Here is a 20,409-nt window from a genome sequence, read left to right on the forward strand (position 1 = left end):
ACACTTAAATAGCTGGCTGTGATTTGCACATTTATATTATATGGGCACTAAAGCGCCAATGTTATACAGACAAGAATGCCCTATGTACAGCAAAAGTATACATGAATGGGTTTATTGAAGAAAACTAGTTTGCCCAAGTCACTGGGGTAGTCCGACAGCCCTGATTGAGAAATCTCCTCTTATAACAAATAGTTAAAGTGTCACTGTCGTGAAATTTTTTTTTGCAGAAATCAATAGTCCAGGCGATTTTAAGAAACTTTGTAATTTGGTTTATTATCCGAAAAATTCATTTTTATCATGAAAAAGCAGTTTGAAGCTCTCCCCCCTGTCTTCATTGTTCTCCTATGGAGAGAGCTAAAGAAAAGACCAAAACAGGACAACAAAGTTAATCTACAAATATCTCACCCATTATCTTCTTGGACAGTCACCAGTGTCCTGTCTGAGCTCAGATTACAGCTGTCACCCAGCTCCGTGCCTGTAATCCTCTGTTATCTGCTTTCTGCTGCCGGCTAACTCCCTCCTTCCTCCTCCCCCCTCCCCTCTCCCTAGAGCAGACAGGGTACGTCTCCTGCAACAAGTCACAATTTTCAGATTTTTCAGAGTGGATGAAAAAGAGGAAGGAGGGGGGGACCTGGGAAAAGGCTTTTTACATGCAGATAATGGCAGATTTGGCTAATAAACCCAATTACAAAGTTTCTTAAAATCGCCTGGACTATTGATTTCTGCAAAAAAAAAAAATACGACAGTGACTCTTTAAGCTAAAAATGGTGCATCCATGTATAATAAGGGAGCTGGTCAGCGATTCATGCAGCCAGTGGTTCAGACAGCATGAAACCAATGACAGGTTCCCTTTAAGTCATCTGTATTTATATTCACCTTTGATGTAAATTATGCTTATTTATAAAAAAAATAATAATTATACGTAATATTTATATTTTGGGTCATTGAGGTGATACTAATTAGGTTTCCTTTTCCCCTAGTATTTTGTGAATTTTTTTGTTTTTGCCACCCAAACATTTTATTATACTTAATTAATATCCTTTGATTTATTAGGTCCCACTAGGGGGACTTAACCATGTGATCACCCGATGAGTGGTATAATTTACTACAATACTTCTATGGGAGAGTAGATGGCATCAGGGAGTTGAACTGAAAGCTGAGCACTGATTGGTTGCTGACAAGCTCTTGGATCATTATGATAAATAAGACCCAATGACAACATTATGGTCAGGATTTTAAAACATCCTGTTCCCAGAATACAGCTGAAGGTCGGTTCTAATTTAATACACCAGATTACAGGGAATGAGATTTTTGCATTAGAGGTGTTCAGTTGTCCTGCTAACATACATCAGCATGTGGTCTGTAGCAGTGTCACTATTTTGATACTAATCTTGTTTTCAAGGGTTCAACTCAAGGTCTAAAACAAATGGGAACAATTTACCCAAGAAAAAAAAATGGAATATACATACACTTAATCCAGCAATACACAAATGACATGTCCTTCATGTAAGTTATAAGGTCACAATGAAAAGGTGGCGCCTATTGTATGTACATGTTTTGTTCTAATAAATATCCATTCTGAAATCATGTGCGTCAGTGGTTTTACATTTGAGTGCAAGAAAAAAAAAATATATAAATTATGAGTATCTTCAATTGTAACTAAACAAACATGCATAGTCATACCACATCCATAGATACACTGTTTATCCAGTCTGTAGAAAGGTGTCCCTTAGTCTGACAGGTAAAAAAACAAAATGTTCAAGGACAAACAAACCAGCAACCCATATGAACAGTCCAAACTTCAACTATGCAACTACTTCCCTCCGTACATCCGCTCAATATCATTTAGATAGTGGTTCTTCAGTTCTTTTCTTTTCAGCTTGAAGGCATCTGTAACTAGACCTGTCTCAGGGGTCCAGGGGTCCGGGCTGAGCCGCACCTTGATGGGAATTTCAAACCGTTCCAATTTCACTGTGCAAGCAAAACAAAGAACCAGTTTAATACAAGTAACTAATCTACTTAAAGGGAGCTCAACGGGTAAATAGTGTATACACATAGGGGTCAAGGTTGGGGGGGGGGGGGGGGAGACAAAAAAAAAAAAAACATGCTACTTGGTTTTCTCAGTTTGCTGTCCTAACATGGAAGAAATACCTGCTTAGCCAATCACTGGCTGAGGTGGGTCACAGCTGTGGCCCAGCAGGCATCTCCTCCATGTCAAGATGCCGAGCACAAAACTGAGCAGCCGGTTCAATGCAATCAATGCCATAATTTTTTTTTATTGTATCCTCCCACCACTTTTACATATAAAACATAAAATTTACTAAAACTCATCTAAAAGTAACATAATGTATAGAGAGAGTGGGGGCCTGCACTACCAAACCATGAAAAAAATGGGGTGCTTCCTAAGACAAACCAAAAAGCATGGGGGCATCATGGGCCACAACGAGTCGCTCCTCTCCCTCTGTGTTGGGTGATATGTATTATGATTCACTGTTCATTATTTCATGTTTTAGTCACCTTATATTACACTTGTTGGCTTTGATTTAGATATTTTTTGTTTATTGTTCATGGTGTACCTACTTTTCATGTGTTTGAGGGTTATGGAGCTACATTAGATGACTGTATGCTGGCCTGGGGGTCCCATGTATTGTGTGGGTCCCACCGTGTTTTTCCCTTTTGGGGTTTTTAAATGTTTTTAATGTGCAGGGATTTGTTTTTTCCTTTGCCCTTTTTTTTGTCATTGTCTGGCTTAAATTAATAAACTTATCTTTTGTATTTTCTCTATATTTGTTGGTGTGCTCCTATATATGACATATCTGTTTTCTTCTGTAGTAAAAGTAACATAACCACATTGGACAATATGCTGGTACTGTAACATGTATAGGTTGAAATTACGTAGTTATCTAAAAATCTGTTTAACCCCTTGCCTCCGCAGCCTGTTTTGGCCTCAATGACCAAGCTCATTTTTCATAATCTGACTTATCTCTCTTTATTTCATTATAACTCTGCAATGCTTCAACGTATGCTCACAATTCTGGGACTGTTTTCTCGTGACACATTGTACTTTATGTTATTGTATTCAATTAGTCAATATTCTTGGTGTTTTGGGGGAAAAAAGTGCAAAATGTTATGAAAAATTAGAAAAATTAGCATTAGTATGACTTTGAAAATTTCTGCTTCTAAAAAAGTAGGTCACACCACATAAATGAGTTACTTAGTCATATAAGAAATATGTTTGCTATGTGCTGGCATGATTTGGTAAACATTTTATTTTCTTAGGATGCTACAAGGTTTAGAAGTTTATCAGCAATTTTCAAATTTTCATGAAAATTTCAAAAATCGATTTTTTTAGGGACCAGTCCATTTGTGAAGTGAATTGGAGCAGCTTTTATGTTAGAAACCCCCATACGTCACCCCATATTAAAAACTACATCCCTCAAAGATTTAATTGAGAGGTGTAGTGAGCATTTTGACTTTACAGTTGTTTGAGGAAAGCATTTCTTATTAGGACAAAGAATTAAAGATTAGCTTTTTTTCATTAATATTTTCTTTTAGTTTAAAATTTCATATTTCCACAAAGAGCATAGGCAAAAATGCACCTCAAAATGTGTAACGCAAATTCTCCTGAGTACAAAAGTACCCCATATGTTGGCATAAACCACTGTTTGGGCATATGGCAGGGCTTAGAAGGGAAGGAGCGTTCTTTTGCATTTTCAGTGCATATTTTCATGGAGCAGTTTCTGGGTGCAACATGCGCTTGGAGTGCCCCTGTAGTACCAGCAAAGTGGACCGCCCCCACAAGTGACCCCATTTTGGAAACTAAACCCCTCAAATTATTCATCCAGGGGTGTAGTAAGTATAAGCACTGCACAGGTGTTTGGAGAAAGTATTTAGCAGTGGGCAATGAAAATAAAAAAAAAATTCCAGTAAAATTCATTTTTGGCTTGAAATTTCTCATATAACAAGAAAGACAAGGAAATAATACAAAAAAATGTGTTCCCCAATTTTTTCTGAGTACGGGGTCACAAACTGTTTGGGCATACGGCAGGGCTCTGAAAGGAAAGATGCTCTTCTCACATATTTTGTTGTAACAGTTTTTAGGGACCATGTGCGTTGGCAGCGCCCCCCATGATACTATTACAGAGGAAACCCCCCAGAAATTACACGATTTTGGAAACTGGACATCACGTAAAATTCTTCTAGGGGTGTAATGAGCATTTAGACCTCACAGGTGTTGGAGGAGAGTTTTAAGCATTTTGCCATGAAAATTAAAATCTACTTTTTTTTAACTTTATTATTTTATGCTTTTGCACTTTATTTAATTTTTTCACTTTATTTTGTTGCCCTATGGGATTTAACGCTCACTCTCACAGTGTAGTAGTAGCAGCAGTTACTGGTGCAATGATTCTACAAGCTGGGGGGACACATTGGGACCCTGCGATCGTAACTGCTGCTACTACTACACTACAGTAACTACTGCAGAGAAGCCTGTGAGATCGCGCCACAGGATCTGACAGGCTGTCACTTCGTGTGTGAGACAGAACCATCGGCGCGATCTCACAGGCTTCTGCAGTTACTGGTGCAATGATTCCACAAGCTTGGGGACACATCGGGACCCCGCGATCGCGCAGCGAGGGTCCCGATGGGTGACAGGGGAGATCCCTCCTCCTGTCACTCCTGTATACTACTATATGTACTCACGCGGGGGGGGGGGGGGGGGGGGGTCGGATCTGCAGATACGCCGGGGGGCCATGCTCCACTGATTATAAGCAGGCTCAGCCACACATCGGGACCCCCGATCACACTGCAGGGGTCCCGATGGGTGACAGGGGGAGCTCCCTCCTCCTGTGAATCCTATAGATTCCGCAGTCAGTACTGACCACGGCATCTATAGGGTTAAACTGACTGTCCCGTCTCAGCTTTGTCTCCTGGCTGTTGCTAGGAGACCCTGGGTCCTGCCGGCACCCAGAAACAGTAAACTTCACTGTGCAATTTTGCACGGTGCTTGTTTACTTTCATGACGTCCTGGGACGTCATGATGCATTAAGCACTGGCATTTCATGACGTTCCAGGACGTCATTTTGGGGCAAGGGGTTAAAGACCATGTATAGCTTGCCCACTAGATGGCAGCAGAACCTTGTTCTGCACTAAATATAGACAGCATTCATGTTTTACCTTTTATATATTTAAGACAGGCCAAGCACATTCAATACCCATATGTTCCAGCACCAGCAGAGCCGGCCAAATTGTTATTTTGTACATTAAATTATTTTGTGTTTATTAAGAAGCTGTATTTTATGCACAAGCTGGAGGAGTTATATCTTACATGTAAATACTGTATAATAGGCCAAATATCACATTTATGACGTGTTATGAAATAGATATACATGTCTGCCAGATATGGAATAAAGCAGCACTCAGGGCAGAACATAACTAGCTAAATGTATTACAAGACAGGACAAACAGGATATCACTTACTTGAGGATGCTACCTCCTTAATCTCCTTTAATACCTCTGCCTCCATTGTGGGATTGTTACAGATTTCCTCCCAAGTTCCTTCGATCCCTTTCTGTTGAGCTAAATTAGTCAGCTTCTTCTGATTAGGAACGACAAAGCTGATCACATAAGACTGGTAACTGAAACAAGATACAAGGAAGATTAAAGAGTGTCCAAGGGCACAGATGAACATACTGACGATTTGGTGGAAAATATTGCTATGTTACATGATGGAAACCTATTTGTTTTATTTAAAAAAAAAAAAAAAAAAAGCTAAGGCTACGTTTTTGCAATCTTTTTTTTTCATGTTTTTTGCTTTTTTTGCGTTTTTCTATTGAATTCCACTATAAATAAAAAAATAAAAAAAAAGTACACAAAAACGTATTTGTGTCAGTTAAAAAAATGGATCAGTTTTGATCTTTTTTTAAATAATGGAATTCAATGGAAAAACGGATGTATACACATGCATCAGTTTCTTGGAAAAAAAAACCGATTGCAAAAACGTAGTGTGAACCCAGCCTAACACCAATAGAATAATTGGCCTCCATGAGCTACATAGTGTATGTAAAATTGAAAGAGTCGAGCCTTGGCAAAACCACAAATTTGCTCTCAGGGGTGGAAGTTGTATAAAAATAATGAACATGCTATACTCTCCTCCGGTCCACCGCAGTGCTCCACTTCATTGGGTTTGCGTTTCATCTTGACTCCAAAAGGACCTGAGGAATCAGGATGACACACAACCTGGAAGACGTGGAGACTGGGAGGAGAGGACTGGGAATGCCAGTACTCTGTGGGAGAAGGGAGAATAGAGCATTTAATTATTGTTGTACAACCCTCAGAACAGAAGCAAATTTTGCTTTTGCCCAGGCAACCCATAGGAGTTTCTTGGACTCAGTGGGGGTCCAACACCTGGCAGCCCCGTTGATCAGAAGTCTGCAACACTTTCAGTGCCTGCATAAACCGTACATTGTGTCTAATGCAGACAAGTCAATAAATTATGTAGTGACTATGCTGTAGCTCAGCTCTCACTGACTTCAATGGGCAATTAATGGGAGTAACACCAGCATGGTCACTAAGTACAGAGCTGTCTGCTTCTGGCTCTATTTGCTGTGTATGCTGGTGCTGTGGCTCTAGTGAACAGCTAATCTGTGGGAATGCAGATGCTAAAACCTCACCAACCAGATACGGATGGCCTATCCTGAGAAAATACCATAAAATGGCAATTAAAACGAATAGATTAGTTAAAGAGTTCCAGCATAAAAACATTTCAGCCGATCTGGACCACCATAGAGAAAGCTATGCTTCGATAAGGGTGTGTGAAAACATTCACATCATATGTGAAGAGATAGTAGATAGATATATATATATAGATATATATATAGATATATATAGATATATATATAGATATATATATAGATATATATATCTATATATATGTATATCTATAGGGTGGTGTGGTACAGAGCTCCACTACATGGTATATTCACATAGGACTTTAATGGTGTGGTATAAAGCTCCACTACAGGGTATATTCATACAAGAACAGTGTGGTGTGGTACAGAGCTCCACTACAGAGTACATTCACATAGGACTGGTACGGGGTATATTTACATCACATGTAGTAACATGTAGTTTTTGCAAAGATTATACTACAGGAAATGAATGTATTCATGTACTGTTTTGCTTCACCATTACTGCTCTGGAATCACTTTACTATTTGTTACAATGCCATGGCTCACCATGACCAGGCTACTTATACAGAACCAGTACCTGTTGGCATAGGCACAGATATTGTCAATGATAGAACAATTCTTTAAAGCAGCTTCCACTTTGCCCAAGGACACATACTCTCCGGCCTGCAGCTTCACCAAATCCTTCTTCCTATCTGTAAAGAAGCACAAGGACAGCAGGGTTAAAGGGAATCAAATTATTTTTTTAAGTTTTCTATCTATATAATAAACTAATCCCGATATCTTGAAGTTTTCATTCTCACCACTGGGACTACAATTAGGCTTAGACTTCCTGTTCTGTCTGTAGTTATAAGAGAAGGTTGCTGTAAAGTGATCTGTACAGCATTGCAGTGACATGTGAAACCAGCACATAGATAACATCTGTATAACACAATGGCAGCTCCCTGTGGAAGGACCTCTTTAAAGTCTATTGTCATCTATATCCATGAGTCTTGCTGTAAAGCATGTCACTAAATGCTGTTAGAAACAGCTCAGGCAGGATGGCAGCCTTCATAACAATGTACACAAAGTGAAAAAAAAAAGTTAGTCAGAAAATAGAAATAGATTAGAATAAAATTAGCATTTGTTTGTATCTGACTAATAAGTAAACGAAAATTTAGGCGACATGCCTTTAAGTTCTGAAAATTATTAAATGCCAGGAAATTGTAAGAGCTAGAAATGTGACTTACCTATTATTTGCAAGCAGCCATCAGAGTGAAATTCTCCAATATCTCCTGTACAGAACCACCTCTGCCCATTTTCATCCACGTAGAAATCCTCTAAGCTCTTTTCTTCATTTTTGAAGTAACCCATTGAAACATTGTGTCCTCCGATGATAATCTCGCCCCTCGGGTGAGGCTTGTCTTCATTTGTATAACCACCTTGGGGGGGAAAAAAATTAAAATAAAAAAAGTTAGCTTTTAAATCTGGCATTAAGATGTTAACCGAATGGCATTTTCAGATGAGCAGATTTTCACTTTATATCCACTTCCATTTCTTCCCCCTTAAAAATATGAGCTCAATCTAAGAGGGGAAGCAAGTTTTTCCTATGATTTAGTTAGGTTTTGATATGAATTATGAACGAGAGAAGTCCAAAATCACATCACCTTATTGAAATATATATTTTTTAAAATGGACTTGGGGGCCAGCATTGGAAAGTTATAAAACTCACATTTGGCATCAAAAGGCAGCTATGGGCCAAAGTTTATGAACTCCGAGGAAACCGAGGTGGTATAATGAAGCTTTTTTTTTTTTTTTTTTTTTTTAAATCAGGCTATGGTGCTTTGTTAACCCTGAACCTCTGATCCCAAACAAGGCTGAAAGATTTCATAGGGAGGACTGGTCTGTATGCAGGTGTAAACCATTGCTTCATAAGCTAGAAGGCTGACCCCACATCAATTTATTGTGTACCTTCCAGTTAAAAGGAGAAGTCCAGCGAAAATTTTTATTTTAATATTGCCCCCAAAAGTTATACAAATCCCTTATATACACTTATTGTGGGAAATGCTTATAAAGTGCTTTTTTCCCTCACTTACTGCTGCATCAAGGCTTCACTTCCTGGATAACCTGGTGATGTCACGACCCGACTCCCAGAGCCGTGCGGCTGTGGCTGCTGGAGAGGATGATGGCAGGGGGACACTGAGGGACACAGGGCACTGCAGGGACACTGAGCATCCCTCTGCCATTATCCTCTGCAGCAGCCACAGCCCGCACAGCTCTGGGACTCGGGTCGTGACATCACCTTTTTATCCAGAAAGCAAAGCCTTGATGCAGTAGTAAGTGCAGAGAAAAAAAAGCACTTTATAAGAATTTCCTGTAATAAGTGTATATTGGGGATTTGTATAGCTTTTGGGGGGCAATACAATACTTTAACTACATTTTTGCTGGACTTCTCCTTTAAACCTGAAAAGAAGCCTGAGTGAAGATTCCCATAGCCATCATCTGCCCCCTGCTCCTCCCCAGGTTAACCCTAATACAATTATGCAGGGAACGAGCCAGGCTAGGTTATGCTGCTGTGAACACACTACGTTGCAAGCCTGTTCCGCAGCTGATGATATTTCAGAACCAAAACAGTAAGGATTAGAGCTGTCCTACAATAAGGTCTCCATACAAAAACCCCATTCTAAGTACTACTATTTCCTCTGTCCAGGCTGATGAATTACAGATTCACCTTCTCTAGAGTATCACTAACACAGTAGAAGAGAAAACGAGACACACACAATGGAGTCATTCTGAGCACATTATTGCCTAGCAAATACAGCAGAGCTTTACTTAATACTGTAACCAGTCTGCTCTGCATTACTCAGCACTACCAGCTGATACAAGGAAGAACCTGACACCGACCTGACCTACACCCACACCCACACCCAAGCCTGTGCCAGAAACGCACTTAGGTAAAACAGACATAAGACAAGCTTATCCTGCCATTTACCCTCAGTTTATATAGACGTAAGTGTTCTAATCCATAGAAGACCAGATGAACACCTGCTCATTTTTACAAAGCATCATGGGAGGTGTAGTCCAGGTGTAAGCATGTGCTACGCTGGCAAATATACATCAGACAGCTATCAATCAAATGTATCAGTCTTGGTGCAACACACATTATTTCAGCATTGTGGGTGAGAGGATTAGTTGCCAGATACATTCAGTGTCAGACTGGGCCACCGGAGGCCCCAGCCCCCCCAACAGTGACAGCGCTGCTCATCTAGCAATGCTGTCACATGCCTGGGCCCTCACTTACCCAGTCAGATGACAGCAAAGCTCCCTTTAATGAAGGCACACCCCGTGGCATAACTGGGCCCCCCGCCTAATTGCTCCCATCCTCTTTTGGCCGTAAGTTTTTCACTTGCGGTCACGAGAGGTACCCTGGCCCCCGGCTCCTGCTGTCTCCCTGTGTCCCGGCCGGCGCACGCATCATCACTGAGTCAGTGTGCCACTACGGCGGAGGCTACCGGCAGAGAGAGCGTGTGTTTGAGACGCTCTCTCTCCCGAAGTACCAGCCCTGGCGCACACTGACTCAGTGACTAGCAGGAGCCGGGGGAGAAGAGAACTGACGGGGGAGCGTGTTGTAAGGGGAGTTTTTATTTTTATCTGCTTTGCAAAGAGGGGGAGACCATCTATCTGGGGGATAACACGGGGGGGGGGGCATCGATCTGGGGGATAACACGGGGGGGGGGAGACCATCTCTAAGGGGGATAACACGGGGGGGGGGGGGGGGGGGGGAGACCATCTCTAAGGGGGATAACACGGGGGGGGAGACCATCTCTAAGGGGGATAACACGGGGGGGGAGACCATCTCTAAGGGGGGTAATAAAGGGGGGGGGCCCATATGGGGGATAACACAGGGGGCCCATCTGTAGGGGGCATCTATACAGGGGGGGGGGGGAGCATATACTATAAGGGTGTCACAGAATCAAGCCTACCCACTAAACGAGGATGTAAAGGGGCCAGTACAGATGTGCAGTGTGTATAGAGATTAGGATGGTGCCAGAGCGAGGAGCCTAATATGTTTGTCTGGCAGATTCTGTGGATACATGGCTCGGAGAAGTTCTCATAATGGCCCAGGGCAGAAGAAGATGAAAAGGGAAGAACTCCGATTAGAGAAGACGTCCCCTGTGAGTCACCTGATAAAACTGCACTTTGATGTATATGGTGTATAGAGCCTGTGTATCGCTAGGGCTACCTCTATGTGACTGTATGAGGTGATTGTGAACTTTGTACAGTGGATTTCTTCAGTAGCAGCAGTGACAGTCAGTATGTGGTGGTCTTGGTCAGTATGTTGTGGTTATATTTGTTACTTTTGAATCTGGTATTGTGTTTTATTGGTCTTAGTATACTGGATTTGATCAGTAACAATATGGTGGTGATGGTAGTGGTTGTGGTGTGGCGCTAATATTTCCCCCTTGTATACTGGTATTATTGGCAATATTGGTCAGTATACAGGATTTGGTCAGTAATGTCGACTCAGTCGAGGCCCAAGTTGACAGTCTGCAGCCCTCAGGATATGCTGGGAGTTGTAGTAGAGTAGTACAATCCTCTGATAACTACCGCTGTGGACAGATGTATTGCTGGACCTTCAGGGCTGATGGTTGTCACCCACAGATTGCAGCCACCAGGAGACTCTGCACACAGTGATTTATTAAAGGGTTGTCCTCTCAGAGACTATAACCCCCAGCATAGCCTAAGAGCTGTATAAATGTAGGGTGTTCTGAGAGTTTTAGTTCAACTGAAAATGTTATTCAGAAAGGATTTTCACATATACAGATGAATCCAGAAAAGGAGTGGGGTCAGCATGTCGTGTCTCACTGGTTCTATATTGGTAAGCCCCAAGGATCATTTCCTCTGGTGGGCCCCAGGTACCCCAGTCCGACACTGGCTACATTTGGTATTGTTCATCACCAGGTTACAACACAAAGTAAAATCTCTGCAATACCCCTTTAAATGGCAGTGCACAGTTATCAATGTATTTGCATCTCTGTTCTGGCTCATCTGCTGCAGACATTTACTTATTAATTTGTGCTAGAAAAAAAGCCATTTGCACGATATAGATCTATGGTGGACATTAACTTGAAAGTTATATATAGTGGATGCACATTTGTCTGATACAGAGATCCAAATTCCCTGCATAGACAACCTTACAGTGCATGCTGAGTGTCAAAAGCGGACACTGGAGGGAGCGTACTGCTTGTATTCTGAATGAAATAAAACAGCTGTATTAACAGTCCACTTACAGAAGCTCTCCTTATACCCCTTTCCCCATATGGCAGCAATGCTTACAATCAGACCTAACAGGGCAGTTTCCTTACCTTCTGACCAGTCTCTGAGCTTGATTTCACAGCAGGTAAGAGGAGCACCCACTCTACCGGTGCTGTAGTCAGATACTAAAAAAAGAAAATAACCATTAACTGTAATATTTATTTTAGTCTACCAATCCATATAGTATAGATAAATGACTATTCGGTGTGAAAATATACAAACAACTATATACCATGGGCAATATACCACCAGCAATAGATCAATAAAGGCACCAATGGCTCCTGTAATATCTAACATTCTGCTCCGTTTGGTGACAATTCTTGATAAACATGCACAAGTTGGCACTATGATCATTAGCCGTATTTATGGTTATGTTTGTATAGCAACCACCGCCTGCAACATATTTTTAGTCATAGGAAGAAATGAGCTATTGTTTTATATTTCATGTAACCAAATTTAGATCTAGGAAGTGGCTATGAATCACCAGACAACACATTTACTGTAAGCTCAGTCGTGATGCCGATTTGTACCTTCAGTGATGGTTCCAGCCCCACAAGTTTCTGTTAGTCCATAACCCTGACCGACTGGGCAGCAGAAACAAATATTCATAAACCTCTGAGTCTGCGGAGATAAGGGAGCCCCGCCGCACAGCATCATACGGACATTCCCTCCTAATAGAGCTTTCACCTTTTTGAAGAGTATCCTGTAAGAAAGGAAAACAGAAGCAATGAGCGACGTCCATTACAGCTCACGAAGTGACAGTTCTGCAATATTACTGCTGATGAGGAAACCGTATGACTCACAGGCTAACCACAATGTAAAGGAGCACCAAGCATTTAAAGGGTTTCTCCCATTAGAAACTACATTTCCTATACCAACAGGATGAGAGAAAAAAAATGCTTCGCAGTCCACTTACACAAAGTGCAACGTAGCCAGAAGCTGCCAGCTCTGTACAGTGGTACCTTGGTTTAAGAGTAACTTGGATTAAGACCATTTTGCAAGAGCAGCTCACAGTTTTTCAAAATTGTGACTTGGTTTAAGAGCATTGTTTTGGTTTAAGAGCTCCCTGTACTGGGTGGGAGGGCGAATTGGGGAGGGGCATGGTATGCATAGTGGGGTACTGCGACCCAGAAAGTCTCCCTCACCTTCCAAATCATAGCAAATCCACTTCAGGCTGGGACTTACTACAGGGGACAGGACTGTAACCCCTCTCTCCCCGGACAGAGTGCTGCATGTATGTGCCCACATATGTCCTGCTCATTCCTTCATGCTCCCTGCAGTCTGTCAGTCCCGATTGGTCCATGCTGAACACACACCTCTTGCCGATAGCAGTCATGTGACCACACAGACCTCTGACAGCAGCCCTGCTTCTTTATTCTAGCCTGTTGTACTATGCTACTGCATTATGGGGATCTGCAGTTCCATCCTGTATCTACAAACTGCGGCTGTATCTCAGGCTTATGCAGATACTATACATTACTGGCTTTACATCAGCCATGATACAGTTTATGCCGTGGTGGATCATAAAGCGATGAAAGATATAATAAAAAAAATGTTATATTATATATATATATATATATATATATATTTTTTTTTTTTTATAATGATTTCTTTTTTATATTTTTTTCTAACTCACTCCTTGCTTTGAGTCAGTCAAAAAAGAGGTAATCAGTTAAAAATTGTTACAAACTTTTTTTTAATAAAGTTCAGCTACAGCATGACTACCTCCTAGGTATTACCCTAGGTACTACTTACACATTACATAGAGGAGCATCATATCCCTTCTTGATTTGCTCCAGCTTGTAGTCATAACCAAGCTTAAACAGTGTTCTCTGTAAAACATTCATTTCTTGTACTTTGCTCATGACATTCTTGTAAATGCGATCCATAATTTCCTGTAAGAATCATTGAATTGGTTAGGTATACTAGTATTGCTGCGTTATTAAAGTGGGAAAGTACCTAGAAGACAGGTCATTGTGCCAAGTATGGACGGTAAGGATTATTGACAGTGTTCCCCCAATAGATAATGAAAATGGTGGAGGGTTTAGCAGTACAATTTTCTGAGTATTCCGTCGAAATAAAGTACATAAAAAAAGTTGAGCCCCAACCCTGCTCCAGCTGTTCCAACACTGTGCTGTAGAGCTGCTTTGCTGTTATTCCTTTAAAGGGTTTATCCAGCTCTACAAAAACATGGCCACTTTCTTCCACAGACAGCCCCACTCTTGTCTCCAGCTTTTGGGGGGGGGGGGGGGGGTTGCTGCTCAGTTCCATTGAAGTGAATGGCGCTTAATTGCAAAACGCACCTGAACTGGAGACAAGAGTCGTGTTGTCTCTGAAAGAAAGTGCCCACGTTTTTGTAGCGCTGGATAGCCCCTTTAAGAGTTAATGACGAAAAGCATACTACACCCCTATTAAATGAACACCTGGTGTTCATTTCATTTCTCAGGGACCTTATAAAAAAGGTAACAAAATTAATCCATTATTTAGGTTGTATGGACCCCGACTTACAGCCTGCATTATGAACAGGGCTGCATTCACCATATTCAGGCTTCAGAGCTTCCACTGGTGATTTGCATTCTGTGAATTCTAGTGTTTACACCCCATACAGTAATATAATGTAGGACACAACTAACTGCCCTTACAGGGGTACGAAGGCAAAATTTTCTTTTCTTTCAAACCAACTGCAGTCGTTAAGCTATATAGATTTGTAATTTTTTTCCGGTTAAAAACTCAAGTCTTTCAGTACTTATTAGCCGCTGTATGTCCTGCAGAAAATGTTGTTTTCTTTGCAGTCTGACACAGTGCTCTGCTGTCCATGACAGGAACTGTCCAAAGCAGAAAAGATTTTCTATGGAAATTTGCTAATATTTTGGACAGCTCCTGTCACGGACAGAGATGGCAGCAGAGAGCACTGTCAGACTGTAAAGAATACACCACTTCCTGCAAGACATACAGCAGCTGATAAGTCCTGGATGACTTCTTTCTAATAGAAGTAGATAACAAAATCGATATAACTTTCTGAAACAAGCTGATTTATAAAGAACAAAATTTCCATCGAAGTACCTCTTTAAAATTGAAAGAACTTAAAGGGGCCTTGTATTAGCAAAATTGATCTCCTTTGACGTTTGGCAGCTTTTACATGTGCAACAGATTCAACTGCAAATCCACAGCAACATTTGCATTGTGTTACATGTGGATGTGGGGCGCAGTCCACAGAGGAGTTCACCTTGGCTTCACAGAAAGTTAAAAATCCACAACAGTAAGGCTGGGTTTCACACTGCGTTTTTGCAATCCGTTTTCATCCGTTTTTTGCAAAAAAAAACAAAACTGATAAAAAAAAACGGATGGAAAAAACGGATGCATTAGTGTGCATCCGTTTTGATCCGTTTTTCCATTGACTTCCATTGTAAAAAAAAAAATAAAAAAAAACAGATCAAAACGGATCCGTTTTTTTTTTTTTTTAACGGACACAAAAGTAGTGTCAGCTACGTTTTTGTGTCAGTCAAAAAAAAAAACATTCATTTTGATCTGTTTTTTTACAATGGAAGTCAATGGAAAAAACGGATGCACACTAATGCACACTAATTTCCAAAACGCAGTGTGAGCCTAGCCTAATCAACATCATTCAGATTTCACAATCTGCACCACAGTTCAATTTGTGTGTGGGAATGTGCCAGCATGTAGAGAGGATTGGTAAAATCTAATCCACTTGCCCATTACTGTACTCTAATTTATACATGTAAAAAAATCTGCAGCATCTTCATTACAGACTATAAATCAGAATCTGTATTACAGCCAAAATATATTTTGGGAAGAGTCTAAGTTTTCCAAACTAAAACTGTGCAGGTCCCACATAAGGATACTTACAGGCACAGCAGCCATCAGTGTGGGCCTTAATACAGTGCAGTCGCCTTTGCTCCCCTTCTTAATTTTACTGGACTGTAAAGACAAAAGCAAGAGATGGGCAATAACATGAAACTGTGCAAAGTAGTGATGTCACAATACCAGAATTACAAGTTCAATACCAAACCAGCTTTATTTTAATACCAATTCAATATTTAATATAATGCAGCCCCCCTTTACACACAGTGAATATAATGCAGCCCCCCCCCCCCCCCCGCAACACACATACAATGTGCCTAAAAATTTTGCATAAAGTACACTGCGAAACCAGAAAAATTCAAAGTATGGTGAATTTGAAAAAAACAAAAACAAAACGCATTTCTTTTATTTGGGGGGGGGGAATGTGTTTTTACGCCATTCGCCCTGGGGTAAAACTGACTTGTTATGCATGTTACTCAAGTCGTTACGATTAAAACGATATATAACATATATAACTTTTCTTGTATCTGATGGCCTGTAAAAAATTCAAACCATTGTTAACAAATGTACGTACCTTGAAATCGCTCCATTCCCAGGCTTATAACACTTATCCTTTGGTCTATGGGGCTGATTGAGGTGTCATTTTTTTGCGCCATGATGTTTACTTTCTATCGGTACCTTGATTGCGCATATGCAACTTTTTGATCGCTTTTTATTACATTTTTCTGGATTTGATGCAACCAAAAATGCGCAATTTTGCACTTTTGGATTTTTGGCGCTTACGCCATTTACCGTGCGAGATCAGTAATGTGATTAATAGTTCGGGCGATTACGCACGCGGCGATAGCAAACATGTTTATTTTTTACTTTTATTTAAAACCTGGGAAAAGGGGGTTGATTCAGACTTATTAGGGGAGGGGGCTTTTTACTTATAACAATACTTTTTTTTGTTTTAACACATACCTCTGGGGGACTTCTAGTATATACACTTTGATCTCTCATTAAGATATTTGCTGTATAGTTATACAGTAAAGATCAATGAGATCGGCACTCGTTTGCTTTCGGCTGCTGCAGCCAAAAACAACTGAGTGCAGAGCCGGGGACGGCGCCATCTTGGAGAAGTCCCCGGCAGGCAGCAGTAACAGATCGCTCCTCCGGGCGATCTCCTCCACTAGACACCAGGGATAAGCTGCGTCCGGTAATCGGATGCAGCCATCATGTTTGACAGCTGCATCTGATTACTGTATTAGCGGGCACGGGCTACAAGGGGCACTCGGAACCGCGGCGGTTCAGAGCGGGGTCGCCGCGCGGCCCCGCTCTGAACACCTCTTACGGGCGCATGACGTACGGGTACGTCATGCGTCCTTAAGAAGTTAAAGTGACTGTACCACCAGGCTAAGACTGAAGCACTGGAGGCAGGCCAGCCCCTCCATGACGTGACTCCATTAGAATCAATGGAACCCTATCATAGAGGGGCTAGGGTTTCCTCCCACTAAGGGTGGGTCGGCCCGCCTCCAGTGCTTCAGTCTTAGCCTGGTGGTACAGTCACTTTAAAAATCTGCAAATTTCGACTGACATTTTTTCACGGTTACACTATTTAATGTGCAAGAGCAGGAACTTGATTATTTCCTAGTTCAGATGATTACACATGTGATTGTGCCAAATATGTAATTAGTTTTTTTTTTTGTTTGTTGAAATGGCAAAAGTGAGACCATTGGTGGAAGTCATAGCAGTGGGGGTCTTAGTAGCTGACCTCCACTGCGTATGGAGTTGCTCAGGAGCAGTTAAATGCCGGTCAGCTTTGACAGCAGCATCTACAGTGTTAGATGCTGGGAGAGAGGGAGGGCACACAGAAACCATGCCAGGCACCCAACTTCCTGCTTGCACAGTTTAAATGGGTTATCCAGCGCTACAAAAACATGGCCACTTTCTTCCAGAGACAGCCCCACTCTTGTCTCCAGCTTGGGTGGGGTTTTGCTGCTCAGTTCCATTGAAGTGAATGGAGCTTAATTGCAAACTGCACCTGAACTGGAGACTAGAGTCGTATTGTCTCTGAAAGAAAGTGGCCATGTTTTTGTAGCACTGGATAACCCCTTCAACAAAGCTATCATATAGCAGGGAATCATGGTATAGAAACAGTGTTTTGCTGCAACTATCGATATTTCAGTGCATCGTGCATCACTAGTGCAAAGCCCGTCACCTATCACCTCCCTAATACTTATAAAATCTGTAAATGCCAGACAGCAACTGCCTGATCAAATCTACAGTCACTGAAAGTGGCGGCTTTGAAGTTGGAACCAGACACTAACAAAGTTTTAAATGAAGGCCTTTGCTGCCATGCCTTATAATCGTGGCTATAATGAAATCAGGATTTCTATACAAATGAAAGCAGAAAGCTGGGGGGGGGCGGAGCCTGCAGCCGAGGGGACCGGTCGCACTTCAGAGGAGCCCCGGGAAGATAACATATTTATAGTTTCCGGGGGACCCTAGCCTTTATTGTTTTCTACTCGGAACCTTGCCGATACTCCCCAGAACCTTGCAAGATGGGGAAAACTTCAAAACGTGCATCAGCAGCTGTGAGGAGGAAGATTCAGGCATCTCTCCCTCAAGCTGCGACACCTCAAGATGGCGCCGGGCTCTTACAGAACCGATGGCTGGCTGCGCTTCTGGCTGACTCGGAGATGGCAGGGTGGGACCCAGCGACACCGGCACAGCCCGCACTTGTTTCCGAACTTGTTACAGGTACACCCATGCCTTCCAAAGCGGCTAAACGGAGAAGCAGGAGGAATAAGCCGGATAGCGCTCATCACTATCAGTTACGATCGTCCATGGCAGGAGAAGGCAGACAGGCCTCTCTCCCTATTGAGAACGCGTCTTCAGCACTAGCTCTGCAGGTACCATCGGAGGTTTCCCCGGCACCTTCGCTTTCCAGCTTACGTCTCCAGGATCTTTTTTCTGACGGACAATCTGCTCCCTTACAACAGGTACCACAATTGCCTGGAACAGAATCATCAGGGGGATTGTTGCAATCTCCATTGCAACCTTGTTCTCTAATTGAACAAACTACTCTCTCTCCTATGGCTCCGGCATTTGTGAGTAACGTCTCTACAACTCCTTTGCCCTCCTCTGCTCATTCTCTAAGGGATCTCTGTCCCCTCGTGTCTCCATTATTATTACAAATACGTAGAGACTCGGACTTAGCCCTTGCCTCGATGATGGCTGATCATGCTCAGATGTCGTTACCATCTGTCAGGGACATGATGGTCTCTGTGAGGGACTCTTTGATTATTGGATTGGATCACCTATTTGCCTCTGCCACGCAACTGACACGGGGGGTGGAAGATAAACTATTCTTAATGGAGCAGAAATTGAACGAGGTGATTAATGCTCAGAACTCCTTATTGGATACCTGTGCACAATTGAGGGGCGTGTCGACTATGCTTCGCACCAAGATAGCTTCGCTGGAAGACCACAATAAAAGACATAACTTGAAATTTCGTAACATAGCCGAAACTGTTGTTGACACAGAGCTCCCGTCCTTCTTGAAGAATTTACTAAAACGAACATTACCGGATTGCACAGATTCTGAGTTGGCGATTGATTGGGTGAGGAGGATTCCTAGACCTCAACATTTGTCCACATCATCATCCCGAGACGTAGTGGCTAGGATGCACTTTTTACCTGTAAGATTTAAGATCCTTGCAACGATAAGGAAGGAAGGGCTATCGACAGACTTTCAAAATATATCCGTATACACAGACTTATCGTCTGAAACTCTGAGGCAACGCCGAACATATGCAGCATTTACCCAGAAACTTCGCAACCACCATATTGGGTACAAGTGGATTTCCTCTGCTCGCCTTTTCCTTACTTTTCAAGGTGTTAAACATTTTATATCCTCCCCGGAAGAAGGGCTACGATTATTCGACTCATGGAACCTCGCTTGATCATCTTTGTGCTGGACCATTTGTGGTTACCCCTTGGCTTAGGCTGGACTTCTTACCCCCAACTACTAATGGCGTGTTATTTCCACTCTACACGCTGATATTTATGTTCTTATTTGTACACTGCTACTGAATTACATTTAAATCTCATTCTGTGGACTACCTTACTACGTTTTATTATGGAATGTATCTGCTTCACCACTCTATTATAGCTATATTTCTTTCAGCTTGGTTATTTCCTTTGTGCATTTATAAGGACCTAACCTTCTAATTATTACTTGCTCATAGCTACTGTCCTTATATAACTTCCTATGATTGCCATCCACCGGCATGCATATCTTATCTTCTGTATGTACATTTAGGTGTACTTAGGAACATCTATTGTTTGTTCTTTTCTCTGTCTGTTCTTTGTTTATAATAGCCTTTTACAGACGTTGACTGATCATTTGTTGTTTGGCGTTTGTTTAAACTGTACTAATTCCTTATATTTGCTTGCATGCCATATTTCTAGCCCCATTACTTGCTTGTTTTCTGCTTTGATACCTCTGAAGGGGCTATTCTTTATCTGTATTGTAAAACTTCTTTAAAAATTTTAATAAAAATTCATTGAAACAGAAAGCAGAAAGCTGCACAGTCCCTCCAATTATCGTGTCACTATCATA

General features: G+C 41.8%; 1 protein-coding gene across 6 annotated transcripts in view; it reads right to left on the minus strand.

Moving 5' to 3' along the window:
• Positions 1-759: 759 nt before the first annotated feature.
• The window catches only part of ACSL4 (acyl-CoA synthetase long chain family member 4), a 58,897-nt gene continuing 39,247 nt past the window's right edge, over positions 760-20,409 (minus strand). For all 6 annotated transcript variants that reach the window (XM_069942681.1, XM_069942684.1, XM_069942685.1 and 3 more), the window contains exons 9-16: positions 15,849-15,920; positions 13,737-13,876; positions 12,512-12,684; positions 12,032-12,106; positions 7,916-8,107; positions 7,267-7,381; positions 5,479-5,636; positions 760-1,971 (exon numbers count right to left, since the gene is read on the minus strand). In XM_069942681.1, the coding sequence (XP_069798782.1) occupies positions 1,814-1,971; positions 5,479-5,636; positions 7,267-7,381; positions 7,916-8,107; positions 12,032-12,106; positions 12,512-12,684; positions 13,737-13,876; positions 15,849-15,920 (1,083 nt within the window). In that variant the 3' untranslated portion in view covers positions 760-1,813. The remainder of the gene's footprint in view (positions 1,972-5,478; positions 5,637-7,266; positions 7,382-7,915; positions 8,108-12,031; positions 12,107-12,511; positions 12,685-13,736; positions 13,877-15,848; positions 15,921-20,409) is intronic.

This window comes from Dendropsophus ebraccatus, chromosome 10 (genome assembly GCF_027789765.1).
Source record: "Dendropsophus ebraccatus isolate aDenEbr1 chromosome 10, aDenEbr1.pat, whole genome shotgun sequence".
In the NCBI taxonomy this organism is placed as follows: Eukaryota; Metazoa; Chordata; class Amphibia; order Anura; family Hylidae; genus Dendropsophus; species Dendropsophus ebraccatus.